The sequence below is a fragment of the Zea mays genome, chromosome 4, assembly GCF_902167145.1.
Source record: "Zea mays cultivar B73 chromosome 4, Zm-B73-REFERENCE-NAM-5.0, whole genome shotgun sequence".
Lineage (NCBI taxonomy): Eukaryota > Viridiplantae > Streptophyta > Magnoliopsida > Poales > Poaceae > Zea > Zea mays.
In genome coordinates, this window is record NC_050099.1 from 245,889,746 (window position 1) to 245,908,623 (window position 18,878).

The following is an 18,878-nucleotide window of genomic DNA, read 5'->3' on the forward strand; positions in this document are numbered from 1 at the left end:
AAGGCTTCGTCTACTCAAGGGATGTGATCTCGCCTCGCCCGAGCCCAGCCTCAGGCGGGAAATGTAGTCCCAGGCGAATTCACGCCTCGCCCGAGGGACTCCTCAAGCAACGGGCGCACCCTCGACTCGCCCGAAGCCCAGCTCGGGTAGGCTTCATTGCGAAGCAACCTTGGCCAAATCACCTCACCAACCGACCGTATCGCAGGCGCATTCAATGCAAGGATCGCCTGGCGCCTTATCCTGACACGCGTGCCTCAGTCGGCAAGGTCGAAGTGATCGCAGTCACTTCGCCCTCCCGCTGACTTACCTAACAGGAAAACAGCGCCGCTCGCCCCTCTCCGACTGCTGTGCCACCCGCTAGGGTGAGGCTGACAGCAGCTGAGTCCAACCTCAGGCGTAACAGGAAGCTCTGCCTCGCCTGACCTTGGGCCTCAGCCTCAGGAGGAAGTCTCCGCCTCGCCCGACCCCAGGGCTCGGCCCCCGCCTCATCCTCGGAAGGTGGTCTCCGCCTCGCCCGACCCCAGGGCTCGGCCTCAACCTCGACCTCGGAAGGTGGTCTCCGCCTCGCCAGACCCCAGGGCTCGGCCTCAACCTCGACCTCGGGAGGAATCGCGTCCTCGCCCGACCTCGGCCTCAGGAGGAGTCCCCGCCTCGCCCGGCCTTGGGCTCAGACCGACCGTGCCACGGAGGATACATCATTACCCTACCCCTAGCTAGCTCAGGCTACGGGGGAACAAGACCGGCGTCCCATCCAGGCTCGCCCCGGTAACAAGTAATGATGGCTCCCTGCGTGCGTCCATGATGACAACGGTTCTCAGCCCCCTACGGACGCAAGGAGACGTCAGCAAGGTCCCAGCAGCCCCGACAGCTGTGCTTCTACAGGGCTCAAACGCTCCTCCGACGGCCATGACACCGCGTACACAGGGCTCTAGCGCCTCTCCGACAGCCACGTTGGCATGTACATAGGGCTCTGGCTCCTCTCTACTAGACACGTTAGCATATTGCTACACCCCCATTGTACACCTGGACCCTCTCCTTGCATCTATAAAAGGAAGGGCCAGGGCCCTCATATGAAGGGTGGTCGCGCGGGAGGACGGGCTGATGAACCGGCTCACACTCTCTCCCTCGCGAACGCTTGTAACCCCTACTGCAAGCGCACCCTCCTCTGGCGCAGGATAACACGAGCCGCGGTTTTTCCCCCCTTTGTGTTCCATCTCGCGCCAACCCATCTGGGCTGGGGCATGCAGCGACAATTTTTCTCGTCGGTCCATGGACCCCCCGGGGTCGAAACGCCGACACTAATGCTTGCAAGAGCCAAGAACGTCGTGTCGTGCTTGGGCTGTAGCCTCGGCCCGTAGTACTGGTCCGGCCCGACACGATTATTTTTTTTTATTTTACAAAAAAACGTATATACCTATATACAATTTATATTCAATATTAAAAATATCTTAGCGTGATGTTCTACTGGTTAGACAGTTTGACCCAGTGTCTCCCGCCCTTCTTCCATCAGGGCATGGGTTCGAACCATACCTCCTGCACCGTTTTTAACATTTTACGCTGATTTAATTAAATGGATCTACGGGCTGGCCCGACACAGTTAGCAGGCCGGCATGACGTGCCTGTGCCATAGTTGTGGCCCGCGTGCATCTAGCCCATGTCGGGCATCGTTACGCTGATTTAATTAAATGGAACGACGGGCTAACGGGCTGGCCCGACACAGTTAGCAGACCGGCATGACCTTCATGTGCCATAGTTGTGGCCCGCGTGCATTTAGCCCTAAAAAATAACGCATGACGACCGTTGAAACTGGTGCTTTAAGTATAGTATAGATTTGGTTGGACTGTAGCTGTAAAAGAAGCTACTATGAGTTGTGAGTTGTGGAAAAAAATGTTGTGAACTGATAAAAACAGTTTGATGGAAACCAATAAAAACTGCTAAAAATTCTTATATATATATATATATTGTTGGTAATAGAAGCCCTGGGCTTCCGATAGACATGGGAAGTTCGAGCCATGTTAGTGGTCACGCGCGTGGTCAGGTCGGGCCAGTGGGCCGCGTGCGTTCGCGCGATTATGGGGCGCGTTTATGCATGCATAAATATGTGTTATATTTTGCATAAACAGAAGGTGCGCACGTGGTGGGGTCGAGTTGGGATGTACGAAGGTGGGTCAGCGTCTTGTTCGCTGGTCGAATATTTGGTTCCTACTCGTGTTTATGCTAGCATATTTAATGGTTCAGACTTGCATAACATGAGAGCGGCAACGAACTTTTCGTTGGTTCGTTTAGGTGGGTCCACACACCACCATGATTAGCGCGCCCACGAAGCTGGAAGTTACCGTATATATCAGAACAGAAGATATAGAGCTGATCGTGCATAGGAGTTTAGGCGAATTTCAGCGTAAAACATGAACCAAAACAGCATAAATGGGTATAAATTTTAGTGTAAATCATTGATCTATTTCATAACAAAAACATGTATGGAAACAAAAAAAATCTGATTTACATGCTTTATTTCCTCCATAAATATAGGATCTTCCAACATCCATGCATCAAGGCTCATTATAAACAGTTTATGATATATACTGATATTAGTTATACAACACGATGAAGTTATTTATGCCCTATGGTGGGCTGCGTAAAAAATCGGTTTTCTACTGCATATGTGCAATTTTAGGATGACAATAATGTGAGTTCAAAAGTAAATGGATCAGCATACACGAGATTTATGGAATCGTGGCAAATGATCTCATTTCTTAGAGCGGTTACCTTTTTCTAAATTTTCTATTTTGTTGCATAAATGTGTGGGTCGTAAATATATCTTATACATATGGCATAAATGGTAGTAACTCAATATACACTGGATTAAGTAAACGAGATAATGCATAAAATCAATAAATCGTTTGCGTAAAATATGAATAGAAATATCATAAACACACAAATAGATGGAAGCGGAGCCATGAACTGAAATATAGGTCATAAAACCCTAATGACATTGGCATAAATATGTATACAAAATAGCATAAAAATAGAATCGCCGCCCTGCGGAACCGTCGCCTCGCATCTGGGATGCGCCACCAGTTTGTGCCTAGGGGAGGATGCCGTCGTCGCTTGCACCTAGAGAAATCCGCCATCGCTGCTCCCACCTTGGATGACATAGCAGTCGTACGCGCTTAGGGGTCGACCCTCGCGCGCATGAATCCCGAGATCCGTTGCACCAACCGCTCCCACCTCGCCGTCATGCATGCCTTAGGGGTGTCGTCGTTGCTCACATGCCCCCGAGATCCGCCGTCGCGCCGCCGCAGCCACTCCCACGTCACCGCCGTGCGCACCTCAAGGGGTCGCTGCCGCGTGCACCTCAGGGAGACGCTGTCGCGCTCGAGACCCACGGGATCCGCCGCCGCGGCTGCTGCCACATCGCTGTCGTGCGCACCACATGGGGCCGCCGCGGCGTGCGTGCTCTCGGGATCCGATGTCGTAGCCGCTCTCGCCTCACCGCCGTGCGCGCCTCAGGGATCCGCCGCCGCGAGCGTGTCCCCAGATCCGTCGTCGCGCGCGCCTCTCAGGGGTGGGGCGTAACTGCCGGCGTCGCTAAAACTGAACCATAGGGGCTAGCGGTCTGGAGCTTCTTTTATAGATATTTTGGATCTGGTGTGGCTGAACCGGTTGGCAACATCCGGTCAGGGCTTCCGCTCGGCTATTGTAAGCCCAGGGCTCTAAATACATAAACTATATATATATATATATATATATATATATATATATATATATATATATATAGTTTTATCGAAAACCGCTAAAAACTGGTCCAAAGGTGCTTTCAATTTTGCATTACGAGAAAGTCGGCTTTTATAAAAGCTGTTTTCTAGATCCAAACCTTTGGTTGCATTTTGACTTTTAGGAGACAAAAGTCAAACCAAACACACCCTGAATACACTATTCAGTTGCCCGTGCATTGCCATGATTTTTATATTTCATATGATTGGAGTTTGTTTTAAGACGTAAAATATGTGTTCTATTAGTTAGGTAGGTGTAAATGTGGAGCCAACAACTAAGATTCAGGCCCTCATTTGTGCATAAATTTATCATACTTTTACATTAAACAAGAAGAATAACGCGAGACGACCGTTGAAACCGATATGATTATTAAATTATATGTATCGCTATATAAAATACTGTTTATAGACTAAAGTTTGAAGCGTGATATTACGATGTAGGAGATAGCCTTATCCTCTCTAGTTCCGCCATAACTTCTGTTATGTGCTTCGTAAAACTTCTGCAGCCTGTGAGAGTTAGTATGCTGAAAAAAATCGAGAAAATTATATTTTTGGACTTCAAACAATGTGTAAAAAATGATCGAAATGACATTAAAATCAATGATATATTTTTAATCTTAACCTTGCGAAATCGATGTTAGAAATGACAAAAGTATGGAGCACATTGTTTGACTCCGAGGACACGTATCGTTTCACTCGAAACTGCTGGCTGACTGCCGGTCGCCGGCGCCTCGCCTCTCCACTCTCCTTGCGCCGCTGTTTCGCGAGCCACGGCCGAGAAGAGAAGCGGGGTGGCGAGTTGGAGACTTGGAGATGTCCGCCGGGCCCGGTGGAGACAGTTTTGTGGCTTTTGTAAATGGGCCATGGCCCAATAGAAACGAACGGAGTCCTGGTCCGTTTTAGTGCCGAAAACCCTAATCCCCGTGGCCATTTTGGGCACGTAGCCGCCTCGCTTTCTCCTCTTCCGCCCCACCCCGGTGAGGCGCTGATCCATCGCCTCGGACAGCGGCTCCAGAACCTCCGCGTTGCAGGTGAGCTCGCCTCCAAACTCATCTCCTTTGGGCACGTACGCGTCTGATAGTTGCAGTGGTTGGGGTTGGCTTCGTGCTATTCAGAAACACAGTAGCGAGAACTATTCGGTGGGGCCGAAGATGGTGTCGCTGAAGGTGCCAAAGCGCCTCGCCGCAAGCGTTCTCAAGTGTGGGAAAGGCAAAGTGTGGCTTGACCCCAATGAAGTTAGTGAGATCTCCATGGCGAACTCCCGTAAGACTTATCCGCTAGCTCCCCCCCTCCGATTAATTGCTCACTGGGTTGGGGTTGTATGGATCTCTGGGTGAGGTGGATGCTTTATCTGGTTTCATATATTGGATCAATGGCTGCATTATTCTTTTCTACTATCATTTTGCAGTGTCGTTTACCTACGGCCACCATTGAAAACACTATTGGCTGTAGCTGTTCCAGTTTGTTACGTGTGTACCAGTGCAGTTTCTAATTTGTATGTGATACTAGTTAACCTGACGCAATTATAGATATCTTGAAATAACAAGCCCAGTTTATGATTATTTCATTTTATGTACTGCTTGTATTGTTTATGTATATGTGATTGTAGTTTTTGGCTAGGACTGGTATTTGCACATGAGCTTATATTTTACATTTACTTGACACAATGGATTGGAGTTTTGAAATTGTAGGCAGGTATAGTTGTTTCCATGCTTATTACTCTGCTCTAACTTTTTAAAGAAACGTAACTGGACCATGTTTTTGCAATACTTACAGGCCATAACATCCGGAAGTTGGTTAAGGATGGGTTTATCATCAAGAAGCCTCAGAAAATCCACTCTAGATCTCGTGCAAGAAGGGCGCACGAGGCTAAGCAGAAGGGACGGCACTCAGGATATGGTATGCTGCTGCAACCTATTCATGTTACTGTTCTCAAGGATGGGTGAGCTTGTGCTAATCCGGTGTCCTTATAGGGAAGCGTAGAGGTACCAGGGAGGCTAGGCTCCCCACCAAGGTACTGTGGATGAGGAGGATGCGCGTGCTGAGGCGCCTGCTCCGCAAGTACCGCGAGGCCAAGAAGATCGACAAGCACATGTACCACGATATGTACATGAAGGTCAAAGGTAACTCGTTCAAGAACAAGAGGGTGCTTATGGAGAGCATCCACAAGTCCAAGGCTGAGAAGGCCAGGGAGAAGACGCTCTCCGATCAGTTCGAGGCCAGGCGCGCCAAGAGCAAGGCGAGTCGCGAGAGGAAGAATGCTAGGAGGGAAGAGAGGCTGGCCCAGGTACGATAATGTTGTATCGCTTGTTACCTGCATCTTTTTCTGAGCATGGGTGCAGCCACTGCTTCATAATGTTCTGGGAGAACATCTTTAATTTTTTTTTCTATGGGCATGGGCTAGTGAAATTTGTCGATTGCTGCAATCTTAATCGGTTGAGAAAAAAATGGCGGATCGATGCGCTAACGCGTCAATTGCTAGGTTGATTTTTAGGCATGTTTTACATCGTCCTTGGCCGAATTGTTAGTGGCTACACGTTTGGTATGTTTATAGATAGGTTTTACGAATTCATTTGGAAATCTTGTTTACATGTACGCTGTTATTGTATAGGGCCCAAGAGAAATACCACCACCAGTCTCAGCCACAGCTCCCACTACCGGGTAAGTGCCTTGGAGCTCTTTTTGTTTTGGTTTCCGTGGATTTCATCATGTTTTCGCTACTGACATTTTTTTCTACGTTTGACCGATGCCACAGGGCACCGAAGAAAGCAAAGAAGTGAAGTATTGCAACAAAGCTGCAGCTTTCTAGTCCAGTACTTCGTAATTTTGGAGCGCCCTGATCAATTTTGCTGTTATACAGCTTCGTGTCTTTTATTTTCCAAAAGCTACCGTACCTGGATTGTTAGAGATGTTTACGCAGAGTTTCTTTGGAAGAGGATCCGCTCAAAAATGTTTATTTGGATCAGATGGTCTCAGGAAATGTGGTTATGTTTTATGGAAATTTATCCTGTTGCTATTTGATTGATCAATTGACGATGGTGCCCCATTATTTGAGGTGATCTCTCTTGATTGAAGGGCCGGTAGTGCTAATGGTTCAGGTCCATGGATTTCCAGTTTTTCACACGATAAGAGTAGGGACTGCGGCCAGTAAAGCGTGTTTGGTCTATGACCATTTTATCTAAAGTTAGTCGTTCGAATTTAAGAACTACTCTTACGTAGAAAAGTTAGACAAAGTGTTCCAAGTTAGGTTTAAGAACTACTCTTACGTTCTTACGTAGAAAAGTTAGTGAATCAAAACAGCCTTTAGAATTTCCGATTGAAGATGTGCATGTGTCGACGGCCCTAACCTATTAATCGATAGTCCTTGCTTATGAGAGGAGATGAGAAGAGACTCGGGTACTCTCGTATTTATCTAGAGAGAGAGAGAAATTTTATAAACAAATTTATTTTTATTTTGTTATAGAATAAAAATATACATCTTAATGAGTTATACAACTTTATAGTTGAAAACTCGTTCATTTGAATCAATTTACTGTTTAAAATATGATTTGTAAATTGTCTTTGCTTAGTGTCAAAAAAATACTCGTCAAGTAAGCTCTTTCCCTAATAAAACCCCACGCAAAGCACTTATTTGCCCTAACATTTTTTGTTTAGCACCCAACAAACAAAGAATAATCGAAAAAACACTCACCAAACTACACTCTATATTTTTTGTTTAGCACCAAACAAACAAAGATTGATCGAAAAAAACACTCACCAAACTACACTCGACAAGAGATCCTTTGCAGAGTGATTGAAAAATACTCATCAAATCACTTGGCACTCGATAAACAGACGATAGTGATTGTCACTTCTTAAAGCCCCGACAACCAACTGTATTACTGTCCATGTTTTGTTGCAGGAGAAGCTAACCCACATGCAGTTCAATCAATCGCTTTGACAGTAACAACACTGGCTGCAAATCACCATTCAGGCTTGTTTGGTTTAGTTTTTTTCTGACGAGTTTTTCCGAGAATCTGTCTGTGAGGAGAATCTGAGTATTGTGGAGGTTACACCCGGAGTAAGATAAAAGAGTCCATAAGGTTTAGGATCTAGTAGGTGACCGATTTCTTCTATCGCGACGACTCGACCGATTGTGTTTTCATGTCGATTTTGGACGATTTTCACTAAAGCGATTTTCGGAGAAACAGGCTAAAAAGCTGCGCATTTGGTAGTCCGCAACAGCTTCTGATGGCCAGAATCAGGAAAAATGCTGAAACAAACAGGCCCGAAACGGACAGGAAGCGAGATATCGACTTCTTCGGTGTAGGTGCAATAATGTATGGTGACATGGTGCTGGGAGTATGTTGAACATGACATGTATTGTGCGGGAAGAATTCAAATCCATAACACTTATAAAAAGATGGATCTAAGCAATACTTCTACTGAGATATATTCTCTAAATTTCAAGATATATTCTCTATCCTTTATAACACTTTTTAAAAGATTTTGTTCTCTATATCTATTTCATCTTCAACAAAGTCATCTAAATTTTATCCTTTATATCTCATCTTTTTAATCTATATTCTTTATGTGCTTTATTGGTCACATTTAGTACGGCATTAACCAAAATATATAATACAAAAAGATACGACGTGAGCTAGTGTAAGCCAAAAGAAACATCACGGACGTTTATCGAACGTACAGTACGCCTCTATAGTTGCCAGAGACATCCGCTATTTTAGAGGACACAGTAGCAGATCTTGTTAGTGAGCTGACGGACAACAAGAAACATTAAATATACCATACCGACTCCATTAGCGTGTGCTGCTGAAGGGAGTCTAAATATTAAAGATATTTTATCGTAACAATCAACTTGTCCATGGTGGTGAAAGCTCAGAGACTGCATCCGCAATCCAGATTCGACATCGATATCCACGCTTCAGAAAAGGTATCCAATAATTGAAAGACCAACCAACCTGCTTCGAGATACTGGAGCTGATCAAAGCATTCTGAGCTCTGTGCCGGCTGGTCCATGGAAGATAGACACCATGCGGCCACTCCACTGCCACTCCTCACGGAACAACAGCAGAGCAGCAGGTGGACCATGGTCGGCACGATCGCTTGCTCTTGCTCTGCTGCCACTGCTCTCCCTGCTCTCTCCCACCGGGTGTGCGAGCAGCACGGAGCAGGACGGGGTCTCCCTCCTCAAGTTTCTCCAGGGGCTCTCGCAGGACTCCGGCCTCGCCACTTCTTGGAGGAACGGCACAGACTGGTGCACGTGGAAGGGCATCACCTGCGACGCCGACGGCGCCGTCACAGAAGTCTCGCTGGCTTCCCTGGGCCTCGAGGGCCGCATCTCGCCGGCGCTCGGCGAGATGCCTAGCCTGCTGCGCCTCAACCTGTCGCTCAACTCCCTCTCCGGCGGCCTCCCCGCGGAGCTACTGCTGTCCAGAAGCTTACTCGCCCTCGACGTCAGCTTCAACAACCTGAACGGTGATCTCCCCGAGCTGCCATCTACGTTCGCCGGACAGGGACGGCAGCCTATCAAGTTACTCAACGTCTCAAGCAACCAGCTCACAGGGCAAATCCCGCCGCTCACACTGGCGGGCATGACCAAGCTCGTCACTCTCAACGTGAGCAACAACAGCCTCACCGGAGAGATCCCCAGCACCATCTGCGCCAGAACGCCGTTCCTGTCGGCGCTCGACCTCAGCTTCAACCAGCTCAACGGAAGCGTGCCCGTGAACCTCGGCCGTTGCTCCGCGCTACGAGTGCTCAAGGCCGGCCACAATGAACTCCACGGGACTCTGCCGGACGAGCTCTACGACGCGACCTCTCTCGAGCACATCTCCTTCCCAAACAACCGTCTGCAGGGAGCGCTCAGCGCCGAGCGTCTAGCCGAGCTCAGGAGTCTGGTCGTCCTCGACCTCGCGGAGAACGGACTCACGGGCGGCATCCCGGACTCTATCGGGCGGCTCGAGAGGCTGGAGGAGCTTCGCCTAGAGCACAACAGCATGTCCGGCGAGCTGCCACCGGCTCTGAGCAGGTGCTCGAGTCTCAGAACCGTCATTCTCCGGAGCAACGGTTTCCATGGAGACCTGAACAGCGTCGACTTCTCAACCTTGCCCAGGCTAAAAGTTCTAGATTTCATGGACAACAACTTCACAGGCACAGTCCCTGAGAGCCTGTACTCGTGCAGCGACCTCACCGCGCTCCGACTGTCCTCTAACGGCTTCCATGGCCAGCTCTCGCCGGGGATCGGCAGGCTCAAGTCGCTCAGGTTCCTGTCCCTGACAAACAACTCGTTCACGAACGTCACGAACGCGCTCCAGGTCCTCAAGAGCGCGCCGAGCCTCACGACTCTGCTGATCGGCGCCAACTTCAGAGGCGAGGCGATGCCGGAGGACGAGACGATCGAAGGCTACCGGAGCCTCCAGGTCCTGTCCCTGGCGGACTGCTCGCTGTCAGGAGAAATCCCTCGCTGGGTGTCAGGGCTCGAGAACCTGCGAGAGCTGTTCCTGTCCAGCAACCGGCTCACCGGCCCGATCCCGGCCTGGCTCAGCGGCCTGAGCCTCCTGTTCGTTCTGGACGTGTCCAACAACAGCCTCGCGGGGGAGATCCCGACAGCGCTGGCGGATCTACCGATGCTGAGGTCCGAGACGACCGTGGACGACGACGACGACGACGGTGGGTCTTCGAGCCAGTCCGCGTTCCCGCTGCCCGTCTACATGGCCGCGTCGCTCCAGTACCACAGGGCGAACTACTGCCCCAAGCTGCTGAACCTCGGCGACAACAGGCTCACTGGCGCGGTGCCGCCGGAGATCGGCCGCCTGAAGGGACTCACGCAGCTCAACCTGAGCTTCAACAGCCTGCGTGGGGAGGTTCCGCAGGCCGTCGGCAACCTCACGAACCTCGAGGTGCTGGACCTGTCCAGCAACCGCCTGACGGGCAAGATCCCCAGGGCGCTGGAGAGCCTCCACTTCCTCTCCTACTTCAACGTCTCCAACAACGACTTGGACGGGCCTGTTCCGGCAGGAGGCCAGTTCTGCACGTTCCCGAGCTCTAGCTTCGCGGGGAACCCGGGGATGTGCGGCCCTATGCTTGTTCGCCGGTGCAGCGCTGCTTCTGTAGAGGCAGGTCTTCCTGCGCCCGTTCGCGACGCAGGACTGTGTGGCGGTGACGTCGTCGTCTTCGCTGTGACCTTTGGTGTCTTCGTTGGAGTAGGCGTGCTGTATGATCAGATGGTACTGTCCAGATATTTTGGGTAGCGAAAAGTGCTGCAGCAATGCAGGAAAAAAAATTCTTCGCGTGTGCAAAGAAACTACTTTACTGTCTCTTACATCCATCATCTTATATCTTATGGTCTATATAAATACGAGAAAAATAAATTATCAAAATATTAAGTTACAAATTTTGATCTATTTTTATAGGCCTCCAAATAGTGGATGTGAAGAGATGCAAAAGAAAACGTTTGTATCCGGGATGTACATAATGTTTCCATACTGCAGCAGTGTGTTTTCTGGCTTCAAGAATGTAATTGTACATAGGCAATGGATTTAGCTGAAGCTCCAAGCATGTTCTTAATAAGATCCCAACGTGTGCATAGGCAAAGTGTACATAACCTCAAACAATATCTTTGATTTGTCTTTGTAATATGAGCAGACTAGCATACAACACGCGTGCTAACGTTGGTGATGGAGGACTCACAAAAAATCTCATGTTGTTATTAAACACCAAAACATTTGAGATCCTAGATGCTTTTAGGCTTTAGGGCCACATTTGCACGAGGCTAGGAGGCAACGACATGCTCCTTCTCTTTCTCCTTTGGCTCTAGAATGACATTTCTAATATTTATACTACAAATGAGGACATATTATTAAATTTAAGCAAGAAAATACAATGATCAAGAGGTATAAAAATGCAGTCTTGTTACCACACTCAAACTCTAGATATCCACAATCACATAAAAAAGAGTTCTCAAGTCGTTCATTGGCAGCTCTGTTCTTCTCCTTGCCTATCATCGGCGAAGGGTTGGGAGAGACGGAACCCACCACTCGAAGTGCTCGTGTGGCCATCTCCATCTCCACCATTGATTGAAAAGAAGGTACCAAACTCGTCAGGACAATCGAAAGAAAAAAAAAACACCTCTTATGATTCAAAATGAGTTCATGTCACTAACTTATCAGCAATTTAATAAGACATATCAAGCAATAGTAAAAATAAAATAAAATGACCATGAACAACTGTTTACATTAAAAACGGTCGCATAGAAGTAATGAGTAGCTCTGTATGGATGCCTTGACTGAAACATGTGGGCGATAGTTTATCTTAATAGAGATTGGTTTCCAAAAAAAGTATGTTTAAAATGGATTAAAGAATAAAAAAACTCATAGGAGGCCGGTGTGAATCAAGGGCTAGGCAGGTGTGTGTGTGGCCACACCTCCACGTTAGATCCAGTCGTGCAGTGCCCGTGAGCGCGCTGACCGAGACCGACGCATGGGTAAGGTTGGACGGGAAGGCCGTCGTTGTCCACTCCACGCGCATCCTTTCATCCAGTCGTGCAAGTGCAACGAAGAGAGCGCGCTGACCGAGACCGATCGCATGGGGTTGGACGTACACGCGCATGCCGTTGCCGTGGGTCCCCGTGGCTTCTTCTGCGTCCTCCTGTCGTCCCGTGCTTCCACCCCAATCTCCATGTCTGCCTGGCTGCAGGTAGCAGAGAGTCCCGGAGCCACCCTGCTATGCTCTCCCGGCAGGTTCCTCTGCAATTTGACTTCTGCGAAAGATAAACAAATAGAGTGTGAATACAAGCAGCAGCAGCAGCAGCCAGACGAGACCTCAAAGTGTTCTTCTAGGAAAAAGACGCAGAAAGGGACGCAGCGCTAGCTCGGCACTGATCAGCTGAGCAGGCTGGACAGTAGTAGTGTTTAGTGCCATCCGTCCGTCCACTTCCACTGGCCGTTCCGCAGTCGACACCACGAAAGATAATAAGAGAGCATCATGCAATACAAGGACGGGACGACCACTATCCACTATGAAACGCGCAAGTGCACCCCACTAGCCAAGCAAGCAAGCAATCATTATCCACATCAACATGATCATGAGCCGCTGGAGTCAGGGGCCGGCCATGGAAAACAGCCGCACAAGGACAGGGCTTCAGGTCGCCGTCAACAGCCACCTTCATCGACCTCTCTCTCTCTCTGCCTTTTCTTATATCTCTCTATCCTCCAAAGTCCAGACCGTGTCGATACCCTGACCACGGCGCCAATCATGGACCTAAAAATCACTGCATAGTGACGCTCTCTCCCTGCGCTGCCCTCTAATGCTATCTCTAGCAACTCTCTTATCTTAAATTTTACTCTGCAAACAGTGCTACAGTACAAATAAGTGAGATCAGGGCTGTTCCTGACTTTTGAGGGGCCTGGGACAAGATTATAAACAGAGACCCTAACACCATAAAGACTTGAGCAGTAAAAAATAGAAGTAAGATTATTACCTCAAATATATTGTAGAGATCAATTTAAAAATGTCTTCTAACATTTCTAGATGCAAAATCATCAATGATGGCTTCAATATTGACATCATCTAATAATTTCTTCTCAATACATAAAGTTGCTAGCCCGTTTAACCTTTCTTAAGACATTGCAGACCTTAAATAATTCTTCAATAACTTAAGCTTTGAGAAGCTCCTTTCAGCTGATGTCTAGTTATTGGTATAGTAAATAATATCCGATAAGCAACAAATATATTGGGATAGCAATCCATTCTCCTAACAAACTCAAAAATATATTGGTATAGTAAATAATATCCGTTTCTATCCTATATTTCTATTGGACTTTGTGTACGGTGGGGCCCCTGGGAGATGGGGGCCAGGTCGACCGCCCCTCCCGCCCTGCCTCAGGCACGACCCTGAGTGAGATCTGCTGGGTACAACCTTAGGCCAACTCTAACAGGCCGTGTAAACGTCCGTGCAAACTATCGATGGCCAATAAGCACGAGGCCCGTGAGCCCGGCACGAAGCCCGCTGTTTGGGCCCGATCCGAGCCCAGCACGACCCGGTTCTATACGGGTCCGGGCCTGCCCGGCACGAATAAGCGGACTGGGCTCGGACAGGAAATTAGGCACGGTGGGCTAGTCCGGCACGGTCCATTTACCTCTAAGCCCGTTAAGCCCATTTTTTACACTAAATCGTGCTTACTGGCCCGCTTAACCCGTTTTCGGCCCGCTTTTTAGGTAGACGGCCCGACCCGGTGTTCTAACCGTGCCTGGCGGGCCAGGCCGAGCGGCCAGTTTGGCCATCTCTAGTGCAAACTGTATATTGCACTGTTTACATAGTGAAGTTTGAAATAAAAAGTCTAGTGGAGATAGTCTTACCAATTGAAAATCCTGAAGGCATTCAGCTTCTTTGGAAAACACCGGACACGCAACTTTTCCCTGTCAACCCACGCTGGTAAAACGGCACGCCGTATATGAAGTCAAATCTGCCACAGGAAGAAATAAAATATTAATATATGTGATCAGGTAAATCACGGCGGTCTGTAATAACGGCAACAACTCAGCCAGTCAGCCGGGCCTGGTGACTCGCAGAAGGCAAATTCAGTAGTATTTTATAAGGCCAAGATGCTTGTTCAGATGGATCAGGTAGCCGCCGGCCGCCACCGATGGAACGTCGGAGTGTGAACAAGCAGCAGGCTGCTTCTCGTCTGGTACTCTGGTGTATATAAAATAGAACCATAACGAGCACCGTGTTATGGGCATCTGATCGTTGACTCCATTTTTCTTTGGGTGGCCACGGCTGTCAATGGACGACCACCAAGAGGCGCCTCCTCCTCCTTCTACTTCTACGGTTCTACCCCCATTGCTTGCTCCTCCCTGATCAGACACAGACCATTGGCACATACTTCGTCTAGACGGGAGTAGTGCAGTGCAGGACACACAGCTTCAGCGCGGCATCTGGTTCGTTCCCATGCTAGTTCCAATTCCAACACGAAGCCATGCAGCCACTCCACGTTTCATGCAAGAGAAGCCGGAGCCGGAGCCGGAACCGGAACACACTGCACGTACCTCCTTCCACCGGCCTCGCGCCCTCGCCCTTGCGCTGCTGCTCATCTCCATCTCCTGGGAGTCCTGCGCCAGCGCCTGCGGGGAGCCGGAGAGGGCGTCCCTGCTCCAGTTCCTCGCGGAGCTCTCTTACGACGCCGGCCTCACCGGGCTCTGGCGAGGCACCGACTGCTGCAAGTGGGAAGGGATCACCTGCGACGACCAATACGGGACAGCCGTCACCGTCAGCGCCATCTCGCTGCCTGGCAGGGGCCTCGAGGGGCGCATCTCGCAGTCCCTCGCTAGCCTCGCCGGCCTGCGGCGCCTCAACCTGTCCTACAACTCGCTGTCCGGTGACCTGCCGCTCGGACTGGTGTCGGCGTCCGGCAGCGTCGCCGTCCTCGACGTCAGCTTCAACCAGCTCAGCGGAGACCTGCCGTCTCCAGCGCCGGGCCAGCGGCCTCTCCAGCTACAGGTACTCAACATCTCGAGCAACTCGTTCACGGGGCAGCTCACGTCCACGGCGTGGGAGAGGATGCGGAGTCTGGTCGCGCTGAACGCCAGCAACAACAGCTTGACCGGGCAGATCCCGGACCAGTTCTGTGCCACAGCGCCGTCCTTCGCCGTGCTCGAACTCAGCTACAACAAGTTCAGTGGCGGCGTGCCCCCAGGGCTTGGGAACTGCTCCATGCTCAGAGTACTCAGGGCTGGCCACAACAACCTCAGCGGGACTCTCCCCCGTGAGCTTTTCAACGCTACATCGCTGGAACGCCTCTCCTTCTCCAGCAACTTTTTGCATGGAACAGTCGATGGCGCACATGTAGCCAAGCTCTCCAATCTGGTCGTCCTTGACCTAGGAGACAACAGTTTCGGCGGCAAGATACCTGATACCATAGGTCAGCTCAAGAGATTGCAAGAACTTCATCTGGACTATAACAGCATGTATGGGGAGCTGCCACCAGCCCTGAGCAACTGCACGGATCTCATAACTCTAGACCTTAGGAGCAACGGTTTCAGTGGCGAACTCTCCCGGGTTGATTTCAGCAACATGCCCAGTCTAAGAACCATAGATCTCATGCTGAATAACTTCAGTGGCACGATTCCGGAGAGCATATACTCCTGTAGAAACCTGACTGCGCTGCGGCTAGCTTCGAATAAGTTCCATGGACAGTTATCAGAAGGGCTAGGCAACCTGAAGTCCCTCTCGTTCCTGTCGCTTACAAACAACAGCCTTTCAAATATAACAAACGCGCTTCAGATACTGAGGAGCTCCAAGAACCTGACCACGCTTCTTCTTGGAATCAATTTCTTTGAAGAAACCATACCGGATGATGCCGTGATCTACGGTTTTGAGAATCTTCAGGTTCTGGACATCGGAAACTGCCTCCTGTCAGGAGAAATACCTCTCTGGATATCGAAGTTAGTAAATCTGGAGATGTTGTTCTTAGATGGCAATCGACTCAGTGGACCCATACCAACCTGGATCCACACACTGGAGTACCTTTTCTACTTAGACATATCAAACAACAGCCTTACAGGGGAAATTCCGAAAGAAGTAGTGAGTATACCAATGCTAACTTCAGAGAGGACTGCAGCTCATTTGGACGCAAGCGTTTTCGATCTGCCAGTCTATGATGGTCCATCACGTCAGTACCGCATACCGATTGCTTTTCCTAAAGTTCTAAATCTAAGCAGCAACAGATTCACAGGTCAGATTCCCCCAGAGATTGGTCAGTTGAAAGGCCTCCTTTCACTTGATATCAGCTCCAACAGCTTAACCGGACCGATCCCCACATCTATCTGCAATCTCACAAACCTGCTGGTGCTTGATTTATCCAGCAATGATCTCACGGGTAAAATCCCAGTTGCATTGGAGAATCTGCACTTCCTTTCCACATTCAACGTTTCTAACAATGACCTGGAAGGGCCTATTCCAACCGGTGGCCAATTTGGTACATTTCAGAACTCCAGCTTTCTAGGGAATCCGAAGCTGTGCGGCTTTATGATCGGTCGTCGATGCGATTCAGCCGATGTGCCTCTGGTATCCACAGGAGGAAGAAATAAGAAGGCCATTCTCGCAATTGCATTTGGTGTGTTCTTTGCAATGATTGCCATTCTTTTGTTGCTGTGGCGTCTCCTTGTCTCCATCAGGATAAACCGTTTAACGGCCCAAGGTAGAAGGGAGGACAACGGATATCTTGAAACAAGCACATTCAACTCCAGCTTGGAGCATGGAGTGATCATGGTGCCACAAGGAAAGGGAAATGAAAACAAGCTCACGTTCTCTGACATTGTAAAAGCCACAAATAACTTCAACAAGGAAAACATCATTGGGTGTGGTGGTTATGGTCTAGTCTATAAGGCTGAACTACCTGATGGCTGCAAGCTTGCTATCAAGAAGCTCAATGATGAAATGTGCTTGATGGAAAGGGAGTTCACTGCAGAGGTTGAAGCACTGTCCATGGCACAGCACGACCATCTTGTGCCACTGTGGGGGTACTGCATCCAGGGGAACTCGAGATTCCTCATATACTCCTACATGGAGAATGGCAGCCTAGATGATTGGCTTCACAACAGGGATGATGATGCCAGCACATTTCTTGACTGGCCGACGAGGCTAAGGATTGCGCAAGGAGCAAGCCGTGGCCTTTCTTACATCCATAATGACTGCAAACCTCAGATTGTGCACCGTGACATCAAATGCAGCAACATCCTGCTAGACAAAGAATTAAAAGCTTACGTTGCAGACTTTGGACTGTCAAGGTTGATCCTTCCCAACAAAACCCATGTTACAACAGAGTTGGTTGGCACTCTAGGTTACATCCCCCCTGAGTATGCGCACGGATGGGTGGCCACTCTGAGAGGTGATATATACAGCTTCGGAGTTGTCCTTCTTGAGCTGCTCACAGGCTTGCGACCTGTTCCGGTCCTGACAACATCAAAAGAACTTGTCCCATGGGTGCTGGAGATGAGCTCTCAGGGAAAGCTGGTTGATGTCCTAGATCCAACACTCTGCGGCACAGGGCATGAAGAGCAAATGCTTAAGGTGCTTGGGCTTGCTTGCAAATGTGTGAACAATAACCCTGCCATGAGACCACATATCATGGAAGTGGTTACATGCCTGGAAAGCATCAACGTTGGCCTGCAGGCACAAAAGTCAGTCAAGACAATACAGTTAGCGAGTTATACATGAGAATATTGTAATTAAATGCATAGAGCACACGTATCTTTAACAAGAGGTACTGATTTTGCGTCCAACTAGTGTTTGATTTTTGTACAGTTTTTTTGTGCATATTGAGACTCTCTAGTTTTTTCCATACCCCATCCCCTTCTTTTTCTTGAGGTGATAGTGATATGTAACGTGTATGCTGTTTAGTTTCTGAAGCATTGTACTGACAGTGATGCTCTTGCCTCTTAGTGTTGTTACTTAGATCTTGGGTTCCGATTCACAGAGTTCACAAGCAACTGGAACGTAAGAGTAGGATATGGAATGTCAAAAGCAAACAATTTGTGGTTCGGATTCGGAATGAGAGCAACAATTTGTGGTTTGGAAAGAGAGCAGTATACGATGTCCCGGTTGTCGTTTGGGATAAAAAGTTGCCACCTGCTGAAGAGAGTGTATAAATGTGTAGGATCACAAGCTAACATGACAATGCATTTCGACGATCCAAGGTCCGAGTACGAACCATGCAACTATGCAAGAGAATCCAATCCATTGCAGCGCGCAGTGTCGACCTGCGGCATAGCAGGAGGCTTGGAGTGTCCCTCGGCCTGTCCGATTTCAACACGCCCGCCCCCCGTACGTACGAACCTCAGGAGTCAGGACAGCCTCCCTTGTCGCCCAAGGGAGGATCCGATTCAACGGTGGTATTTCATCGAACAGCCTGAGTGCGCTGCTTCCGGGACGGCGGCTCCTTGTTCCGCGCCCAAGCCCAAAGGATCGATGCTCAGGACCGGCATTGCGTTGAGGGCGTCGACGAAGGCGCGAGGAAAATGGGCTCGGGATCCCACGCAGGTCACGGCGCGCGGTTGGCGGTGGTGGTTGAAGCTTGGAGAGGGAGGAGCTACTGCAGAATTCACTTG

General features: G+C 49.3%; 3 protein-coding genes across 3 annotated transcripts; all 3 read left to right on the top strand.

Annotated features, from left to right (window-relative positions):
* The first annotated feature begins 4,712 nt into the window (after positions 1-4,712).
* Positions 4,713-6,799, top strand: LOC100284115 (60S ribosomal protein L19-3). The gene is made up of 6 exons (NM_001328399.1): positions 4,713-4,804; positions 4,889-5,036; positions 5,550-5,672; positions 5,747-6,060; positions 6,385-6,434; positions 6,529-6,799. The coding sequence occupies exons 2-6, from the start codon at positions 4,925-4,927 to the stop codon at positions 6,551-6,553; spliced, it is 624 nt and encodes a 207-aa protein (NP_001315328.1). The 5' UTR covers positions 4,713-4,804; positions 4,889-4,924; the 3' UTR covers positions 6,554-6,799.
* Positions 6,800-8,789: 1,990 nt separating this feature from the next.
* LOC110740342 (uncharacterized) lies at positions 8,790-11,044 on the top strand. Its single transcript, NM_001353762.1, has one exon. The coding sequence runs from the start codon at positions 8,804-8,806 to the stop codon at positions 11,021-11,023; it is 2,220 nt and encodes a 739-aa protein (NP_001340691.1). The 5' UTR covers positions 8,790-8,803; the 3' UTR covers positions 11,024-11,044.
* A 3,206-nt stretch (positions 11,045-14,250) lies between these two features.
* On the top strand, positions 14,251-18,212 carry LOC118477033 (tyrosine-sulfated glycopeptide receptor 1). Its single transcript, XM_035967560.1, has one exon. It carries the CDS (start codon positions 14,722-14,724, stop codon positions 17,986-17,988), a length of 3,267 nt encoding a protein of 1,088 aa, XP_035823453.1. The 5' UTR covers positions 14,251-14,721; the 3' UTR covers positions 17,989-18,212.
* The last annotated feature ends 666 nt before the right edge of the window (positions 18,213-18,878 follow it).

Excerpts from the sequence above, each read along its gene's own strand:
- LOC100284115 (NM_001328399.1), top strand. The coding sequence starts at position 4,925 with ATGGTGTCGCTGAAGGTGCCAAAGCGCCTCGCCGCAAGCGTTCTCAAG. Across the intron at positions 5,673-5,746 it reads GGGACGGCACTCAGGATATG|GGAAGCGTAGAGGTACCAGG; the intron begins GTATGCTGCTGC and ends GTGTCCTTATAG. Across the intron at positions 6,435-6,528 it reads GCCACAGCTCCCACTACCGG|GGCACCGAAGAAAGCAAAGA; the intron begins GTAAGTGCCTTG and ends CCGATGCCACAG.
- LOC110740342 (NM_001353762.1), top strand. The coding sequence starts at position 8,804 with ATGCGGCCACTCCACTGCCACTCCTCACGGAACAACAGCAGAGCAGCA.
- LOC118477033 (XM_035967560.1), top strand. The coding sequence starts at position 14,722 with ATGCTAGTTCCAATTCCAACACGAAGCCATGCAGCCACTCCACGTTTC.